This window comes from Ciona intestinalis, chromosome 8, assembly GCF_000224145.3.
Source record: "Ciona intestinalis chromosome 8, KH, whole genome shotgun sequence".
Taxonomy (NCBI): Eukaryota; Metazoa; Chordata; class Ascidiacea; order Phlebobranchia; family Cionidae; genus Ciona; species Ciona intestinalis.
Window position 1 is genome coordinate 435,781 of NC_020173.2, and position 8,708 is coordinate 444,488.

At 38.5% G+C, this 8,708-nt stretch overlaps 1 protein-coding gene across 3 annotated transcripts; it reads left to right on the plus strand.

The window, feature by feature from the left end:
- The first annotated feature begins 1,062 nt into the window (after positions 1–1,062).
- Positions 1,063–8,704, plus strand: LOC100185941 (cytochrome P450 26A1). 3 transcript variants are annotated; one of them, XM_002123526.5, is made up of 7 exons: positions 1,063–1,990; positions 3,753–3,876; positions 4,186–4,367; positions 4,890–5,081; positions 6,796–7,065; positions 7,461–7,643; positions 8,063–8,704. In XM_002123526.5, the coding sequence occupies exons 1-7, from the start codon at positions 1,472–1,474 to the stop codon at positions 8,504–8,506; spliced, it is 1,914 nt and encodes a 637-aa protein (XP_002123562.1). In that variant the 5' UTR covers positions 1,063–1,471; the 3' UTR covers positions 8,507–8,704. The 3 variants fall into 3 exon arrangements, with proteins under 3 accessions (XP_002123562.1, XP_026691501.1, XP_026691502.1); XM_026835700.1 differs by lacking the exon at positions 1,063–1,990 and adding an exon at positions 2,116–2,359; XM_026835701.1 differs by lacking the exon at positions 1,063–1,990 and adding an exon at positions 2,833–2,982.
- The last annotated feature ends 4 nt before the right edge of the window (positions 8,705–8,708 follow it).

The window sequence follows — 8,708 nt, forward strand, 5'->3', positions numbered from 1 at the left end:
TGCTATTACATCATAACAGGTAAAGAATATTTACCCCTGGTCATTGTTGGTAGATGAAATACCATGACCTACAATAAAAGTGTTTATGGTCAATTTTGCGACTACGTATTTTAAGTGGCCGCAGCAGGATTTTTCTTTTTCTGTTGTGGTTATGGAAGTTTTTCTGCTGTGGTTATGGAAGCATATTTTTAAAGAACATGAAATGAATCTACGTTAATGAGAAATAATGTTAATATTGTATACTGGCTTATACCAGTCATTATGTTGCCTTATAAACACATGACCTTATATACCCAAATATTACGCACTTTAGCCCTTTGTTCTTAACCTATAAAATATATAAGAGTCCACATCAATGCAAATAAGTTGACTTGTGTAAACAAATTAATTGAAGCAGTAATAGGCGTGTTGTGTGTAGGTTGCATATTTTAACTTAGCGCCAACTCAATGTCACGGATGTTACTTCTAATGTTAACCTGCTGTGTATTCGCTACAGGCGCTGTCCAGATTTCTGATATAGATAACTAACCGAATGTGTCTATGTCTCATCACCCCAGCAGGTTGCTTGTACGAACACAAACAGAACCGACTTAATTAAAGTCACGTCACACTAACAATCATTGTTGCTTATTCCACAGGTGCTACATACATATAGTCGTTTGTTGTTCTGGATATTGTAGCCATCATATATCTCCCGCAAGTACTCGCGACAGTCGGCAAACAGTGATTCGTTGTAAACCATCCCTTACGCAAACTGTACTTAATATCGTAAGGTTTAACCGCAAAGTTGATTTAAGGAAGGCTACCCTATAACTGGGTGACTCAACAAAACCCTGATAAGGCGGCGAATTCAATGCGTTTGATTTGGCTCTATGGGAAACTATTCGAAAATAGCCCAAATGTAATCCATCATTCTTCGTTCTCACGTTTTAGTGTTCCGAGTGTTAAAAACCCAATTGGTCGGCATGTTTTCTTCGCGGCCGACCGTCGACGAAACGACAACTTAACTACGTCGGAAGTGGTACAGAGTGTCGTGAAGAGCTCGCAACTGGCCGACGCTAGCCAAATTTAAGATCCGATTAGCACCCGTGGGTTAAATATAGCAGCCGGCCGTCTCTGCGAGTGTTACAAAATAAACTTTCGATTACAAACCAAAGCTCATCAAACTATAGCTCTAATCTATCGTCCAATGTTCGATTTAATGGAGAGCCTGTAGAAACTGTCCACGCACGCCCTTTATCAACAAATTTTGACAAAACGAACAGCGTCGGTGCGTGGCGTCAGCGGATGTGAAAAAAGGAGTCCAGACACGAGCGTCTATATTTTTGATCGACACTCGTCGCCTTGCGCATTTGTCAGTATAACAGCGAAGGCGCGAAAACCGTTTCCGAAGCATATCAGTTAATGCGATTTGTTCGACCATTTGGAAAAGACAACGTCGCGTAAGGAAGTAGCTGTCCCAGCTTAAGAAATGACGTCCGGGCTACGTTGCAAAAATGTTCTCACTTCACAAAGATCGCCGTTGTTGGAAAAGTGTCTTTCCACGTCGAGTAGTTGGCTCGCTAGCTCGCTGGTAACTATTTCAGACCAATCAATCAATGATTTGATGTCACCCAGGTTGGGAGTAAACAGTTCAGCAGCCAGCGAGGAGTTAGTGACCATCAATTTAACGCTGTCCAGTCAAACCATGGTAGAATCTTCTTTTCTTTATCCGGATGGTGGAGGAATTAGAAAAGCAATTACGAACATCTCATCTTTGGAGGTTCCATCCAACAGAACTCTCATCAACTACCTCGAATCCGAAGATTTCTTCTACTTTCTCTTCTTCCTTATTAAGTACATCGGAGTCCCCTGTTTCTTGATGCATGTCATTTGCTGCCTCTGGGAGATCCGGTGTGTCCGGATGAAAGATCACAGTTGTCCTCTTCCGCTTCCACGGGGCAATATGGGGTTTCCCCTAGTCGGAGAAATGTTTCATCTCTTTGTGGTGGTAAGTTTATGTTTTATTTTATCAATAAGTGTAATGTCCCCGACAGTATAATATTTTATTGTTGTCCATGGATTTTACTTGAGTCATTAACTACAATTTAAAGTTACCTGTAGTGATTTACTTGTGACATTAACTACGCAAACATTTCGCGGCTAAAAGCATTAACTCGGGAAAGGGAGGCATGGTAACCCAGTTCGATTAAAATTTGGGTCGTTGTCTCGTTTCGCTGACGCAAATCGCAAATATGACGAATGTAATTCCAAGAAGTAAATTTCGGCGTCTGCCTGCGGTGCTATGTGATGACTTTTCCCTAAAACGGATACGCCGGATATGTTGTTGAGGCTTAGTCATCGCAGTTACGTGCTACAGGTTGGCAAATTTACTATTTATGGAAGCTATACCACAATTGGTATTGCCAGGCACCGTAAACCCTTTTTATAATTCTATAAAGACCGATGTTTCTGGTAAATTTGTAGATTTACGATCTCACGCCAGACGTTTAGGGTATTGTATGTTTACCAAGGGACCGCTTTTAGCAGCAGCTTTGACTGCGGTTTCAGGATAATAATTAAACGTACCGGAGAGCATTCAGCTTTTATTCCCGGCTTTATCAGCATCCTTGACAGATTAGGGCACTTGTGGGTTTGATTAATTTGAAAAGCGGTTAAAAAGCTGACACTGTCTGGGGGTCGACAGGTTTAGCGTCATTTTCATGGCGTTCAATCAACAAACGAATGCAGTTTAACGCGCGTTGTTATTAGTTTCACGACTATTTTCGTTGATGTAACGACCATTGTATTAGGGTGAGGGAAGATGGGACGAGTTTTCATTCTATATAGTAGTAAACAAAAAACATTCAAAGAATTATTTAACCGTGTGCTTGCAACCCCCTAATCATGTTAATTGTTTAAAACACGATCAGGATATTTGGATTTATCTACATACAGCTGCACAACGGAAATACAACATTTTTATTGCAAATGAAAGTTAAGGTACGGAGATACGTTCAATAGGTAAACTTTAAACAAATGTCTTATCGATTTGCATTTTATGGTTCTATAACACCGTTTGCATAAAGTTTAATCCTTGCGGTTTTCAAGTTGTAGGTATATTGCCGCGCACAAACTAAGATAGACATCAAAACGCTGCGAAAACCGCAAAGCAATTTTAAGCCTTCCGCGTAAAGCGAAGTAAATAATAAAAGTTTCTTAAAATGATTATAACATTTATGATACAACGCAACTTATAACATTTATGATATAGTAGGATGGGGGAAGATGGGACACCTTTTCATTCTATTTTCTCGTACGTTTTAATAGTAAACAAAGAACATTCAAAGAATTATAAAACCTGGTCCTCGCGACTTTCAAAGACCGTTGTTAATTGTTTAAAACACGATCAGGATATTTATATATTTTGTGCTAAAGGTGTCCCATCTTCCCCCACCCCACTATACAAAGCAAGTTATAACATTTATGATACAACGCAAAAACTCGATGTAAAACACCCGAGTTTAGAAAATGTCATCACTGGTATGAACAACAAAAATAAGAAATCGATTTAGCTATTTTACTAACAGCTTTCCCCTGTTTAAAATATTTGTGTTGAGGTTCATTTCCATAGCAGGGTAATATGGCAAGTTATGTTAACTAAAATAACTTCGCTTCCATGCATTGTTAGATACTGAAGTCACTTCAGTATACTGTGGTATTATCGCCAGATCTGGAAAGATTTGATCAACCTTTTGATATTTCTGCCGCAGGGAGCAAAATACCAACGACAACGAAGGAGCAAGTATGGAAAGATCTATAGAACCCACATGTTTGGCAGCCCATCAGTTGCTGTGATCGGAGAGGAGCATGTTAAAAAAATTGTCCTCGGAGAAGGTAGAAGGTTATGCGGGGTGTATAGCATCGTAGTTAACATTTTAAAATACCGCGTACCGTTGTGTTATGGACACGAAAATACATTAAGGTTTTCGAGAAAACCAAAATTGTACCTTTCAAATCTAGATAAAGACGAAAAGCTAACATAAAACGCCTTCTATATGCTCAGCCATGCAATGAAATACATGTGGAATGTTGTGTTTTGGCAAACATAAGGGTATGCTTTAAGCTCTTGGTAATAGGAGTATTTTAGAGTGCCTTTTGCCAGTTGACAAAGCTTAACTGGCGTTCTTTTAATCTTGCCAATAGGTACCTTGGTACAGACAAGATGGCCAAGCACAACGAGACGCATTCTGGGCACTGACGGCATCGTAAACGGTGATCTCGCCACACATTGCCGTATCAAGCGACTTGCCCTAAAAGCGTTTTCGCCAAAATATATCGGCACTTACGCCCCGGTAATTCAGGCAGGAGTGGCCGCACACGTAAAGGTAACAACGATCTCAATAAAGATTCTATTAAATACATTTACAACAATAGCTGGACCCTAACATCGTTGTTGGTTCAAACAAGTTTGTAACCTGGCTGTGGCTGAGACTAATTAATCCAGCCAGACTATGAGCAAACTTATGGGGTTGTATAATGTGTCTGTTGGAACTGTCAATGTATCACCCTATATTGACACAATGTACGTTTGTACGACAACGGCAAACCTAACATTAAAATTTGAAAAGTTCCTGAAAAGTCCAATGTAAATTGTGCGTCATACGAGGATATAGAAGTTCAATACCTGTGACAACCTATATGTGACATATGTGATCCGTAACCGGAAATTAAACTTCTGTAGTAATATAAGTTCTTTACAACTCGTCGTCCACAATATCAAGCGTTTACTTTGAGATACCAATGCGTGTTTTTACGACTTCCACCATATTATCCACTTCAGTATGTTAGCATTAAATTTATGTAAGCTTATTTAAAATATTCCAAACAAACGACCTGTCGCTTTACAGGAATGGGTGGATCAAGGTACGGTTCATATTCTTGAGAAATGTAAGCAAGCGGTCTCAAAAACGATGATGACTGTTCTCCTTGGGATCAAATCTAATGATCCGGACATTCAGCTTTACATCCAGGCAGCGGATGACATCATTAACAGCATCCTCAGTCTTCCATTGGATCTTCCTGGATTCGGGTTTCACAAGGTGAGTTTAATTGTTAATATGCGGCCCATTTTCATATTCTTGATTTTTTAATCATTGACGGATTGACCATTTGCAAAGCCCAGAGTATACTGTAACGTGTGAGCAGGGTGAAATGCTATATGGTTGAATAATATAGTATTGGGTATAGTAAGGTGGGGGGAAATGGGACACCTTTACTTGTATTTTCTCGTCCCATTTTATTTTAACAAAGAATGTTTAAAAAACTATAAAACTGAAACCCGACGACTTTCGTGACCGTTGTTAACTGTTTAAAACACGACCAGAATGTGTGGATGTTGGGTGCTAAAGATGTACCATCTTACCTTACAAGAACTATAGTGATATAGGTATATAAAGTTTTGAAGTATATTAGGATCCAATGCCACGCACGACAGAGCATGAAATACCCTGAAATACCCAGAGCATGAAATACCCTATCGTGCCGGGAGTATTTTGTGCTTGCTCACACCCTCTATTTGCCGTAACCCCACAACAGCACTCTTGCTACATCAATGCTAAGATCAAAGTTAAACCACCAAAGCAATTCGGTTTCATAGCAAGCAAATTTGCACTTGGTCTTTCCTAATGTTAGCATAGCCTATAACTAAGTCAAATATTTTCGCTGGGTTCGCAAACGCTGCTGTTATTTAGAAGATTTTCATGTACAGCTGTACACCCCTATAACGAACATTAACGGGTATTTATAATGCAGTGAAAGTATAAACAAATACGCGCTAATTTAATTTTTTTAGAGTTGAATGATTAAAACAGCAAACTGATATGCAATCTAGTTTAACATTTTACGTTGTTGAATTTTAAACAAATATTTATATTCATTTCGCTTTTTTACTTTCCCATGTGAATTAAAACTGCCCACACATGTTTCGACAGTGTAGTTTATGTATCGAAAATTAACGGCGGTAAAGAGAATCAATACCAGACGCGTTAATTTATCCATCACTGATGAGAAAGTTGTGCTGAACCCTGTTGGGAATCGTGTTCGATTATTTTGCAACCGGTCGCTCAAAAATAATCACTGCAAAATCTTGTAAAACAGGGCATGTTACAAATTGATAAGATTGGTAGCGGAAAAGAGAATTGATTCGAAATTGCAACAAAGTTTCGCTACCTGCATAATAGACTGCCGGTGTGTATACGTTAACCAGTACAGTGTGGAGAAAGGTTTATAAAAACTGTTCGGAGTTTGATTATGCAGCTTGTATGTTTATTTGTGTTCTCAGGTTGTTAAAAAAAAATAGGTTAGAATTTAAAATAGTAATGCAATTATACGACCACATATAAAATGGTAATGTAGTTACAATAAAACAGAGTAGGTAACATGTTAAACTATAAAGTACAGGCAAGCAAGAAAACGTTAAAACTGGATTTATAGAGCGTAAAATATTATTTCGTGTTATATACGCGTATTCCTAATAATAAATCCACTTATTAATCAAAATACCCACGGATTTTGAACGGTCCCAATTTACCCCGCCTGTATACAAATCGCTATACTACTCAATGTGTGTTTATATATATTTTTTGTGTTCTCGCATAAAAACATAGTATCACTTAAATAGCATAAAAACATAGTATCACTTAAAAGTCATAAAGTATTCTTATTTTTAAAATGTCGGGAAATAAGTGCATAAATATCCCATCTCACCCCATTCCACTTTATTATAATTATTAAATTCGAACACTTTACTTACAGGGGTTGAAAGCTCGGGAGTTAATTTTTAACAAACTCGAATCGCAGCTTAAGTCTAAATTCAACGCAACAGACGACGAGCTCTTTGGTGACAGTGGTGGCGAGTTTGAGAGCGTGCTACTTAACATTCTAAAATTTGCTCGCCGCGAGGGGGAGACAGAGATCAAGCTTTGTAATCTCCAAAACTTGTCGCTTGAGTTCATCTTCGCAGGAACACAGAGTCTCCAATGCTCATGCTCTCTGGTAACTTTCCACTTGAGTCAAAACCCACAGGTAAATTTTGAGATATCGGTGTATGAGTGAATTGTTGAAAAGCTTCATAAACACATAGGTTACGCCTTACTACAACGTGAATATAAATAAATCACGAGACATATCGTATCGGTTAATATTAATTTAATCAAAATGTGTTCTCTTAATACACATCTGCTGGATTATAAAAAGTGAAAATATGCATTATTCTAATAACAAGCAATATTAGGACAAAGCATGTAACTGTAAAATGTAAGGTTCTGTGACTTGTTTTTTACTTAGCAATATACAGGTAATTCTTTTCGTTAAATTTTCTGTAACTATGTGGTAAACCCGTACATGATGGGGTAAATAGGATATATCTAGAATCTACAGAATTATTTTTAAACAAATATGTTTTCGATCCGTGCATTTAGGTCGTTAAGCAATGCAGAGAGGAAATAAAAGCGGCCGGCTTATGGGACACCCCCTTAACTGAGATTAACGTCGAGCGAATTCAGTCTCTTCGTTTTATTGAGTTGGTTGCCAAGGAGACGTTACGCGTCACACCTACTATACCGGGAGCTGTGCGTGTGGCTTTAAAAACTTTTGAGCTTGGTGTAAGTAATGATGGAGGAATGCATTTAATTATTAATTGATGGAACCTTGAATCAATGTTATCTTGCGTGTGGTAAAGTCCAACGTGATATGTGCTCCCGCTTAGGTGACCACTTTCCCAGTTTAACTACATTAGATACCCGAGATACGTTGTTGTGATTAAATCTTGGACGTTTTAGGAATACACGTTGGTCTGCCACACCTGGGGCCTCGGGCAAATTATCGCCAGTTTATTTAATAATGTTTGATTAATAATCTTTAATCAAAACTAATTAAATGTCCTCAGACGATGGCATGCGAAACACAAATTGTTGGGTGTTGCCTTTCACAACCCAACATATAGATAACTGGGTTTAATCAGTGATTAGTATTAAAAATAGTTGTGGTGCGAATTATTTATATATGTGCCTACTTTTATCAGGGCTACCAGATCCCCAAAGGTTGGCAGATTATATACAGCATTCGGTTAACGCACGAAGAAGCCGCAGGAAAGGTTTTGCAAAATGGCTCCAAGTGCGAGTTCGAACCCGGGGAGCATTTTACTTCCACCTGCAAGAACACGGACGTTAAAAAGTCTGGTGAGGACAAGTCACACGAATGCTTGAAACAGCAGAGCCCTTTCGCTTTCTTGCCGTTCGGAAAAGGTCCACGGATGTGCGCTGGTAAAAACTATGGTATGCTGTTCCTGAAAGTTCTTATATTCGAGCTAGTCCGTACAGCTGACATCAGTCTAGAAGGAAAATGCAAAATAATCGAAGTTCCGATGACACGTACTGACAAATCCGTGAAAATTAAATTCACTTCCATCAAAAAGTTGAAACCGGAGAACTCTGTTAATGATGCCTCATCTAGTACTGCCGTTTAATGAATGACAAGAAGTTGCGATATTGATTCATATCGAATCTATAATGTTTACTTTGCCATCTTGTGATTCGTTGTTCGCAATGTACTTGCCTTATTTAATTTCCTATACTGCGCTTTTCCATAATTCTGCCTGCTGGCACCACTAACGACTTACTACTAATAGTTATACAGTACTAATATAAAGACAAACGAACAACCGAGAA

What these genes read in the sequence shown, in the direction of transcription:
- LOC100185941 (XM_002123526.5), top strand. Translation starts at nt 1,472, where the DNA reads ATGACGTCCGGGCTACGTTGCAAAAATGTTCTCACTTCACAAAGATCG. An exon ending in AAAAATTGTCCTCGGAGAAG is followed by an intron (nt 3,877 to 4,185) that starts GTAGAAGGTTAT and finishes TCTTGCCAATAG; the next exon opens with GTACCTTGGTACAGACAAGA. An exon ending in TAAAAACTTTTGAGCTTGGT is followed by an intron (nt 7,644 to 8,062) that starts GTAAGTAATGAT and finishes TACTTTTATCAG; the next exon opens with GGCTACCAGATCCCCAAAGG.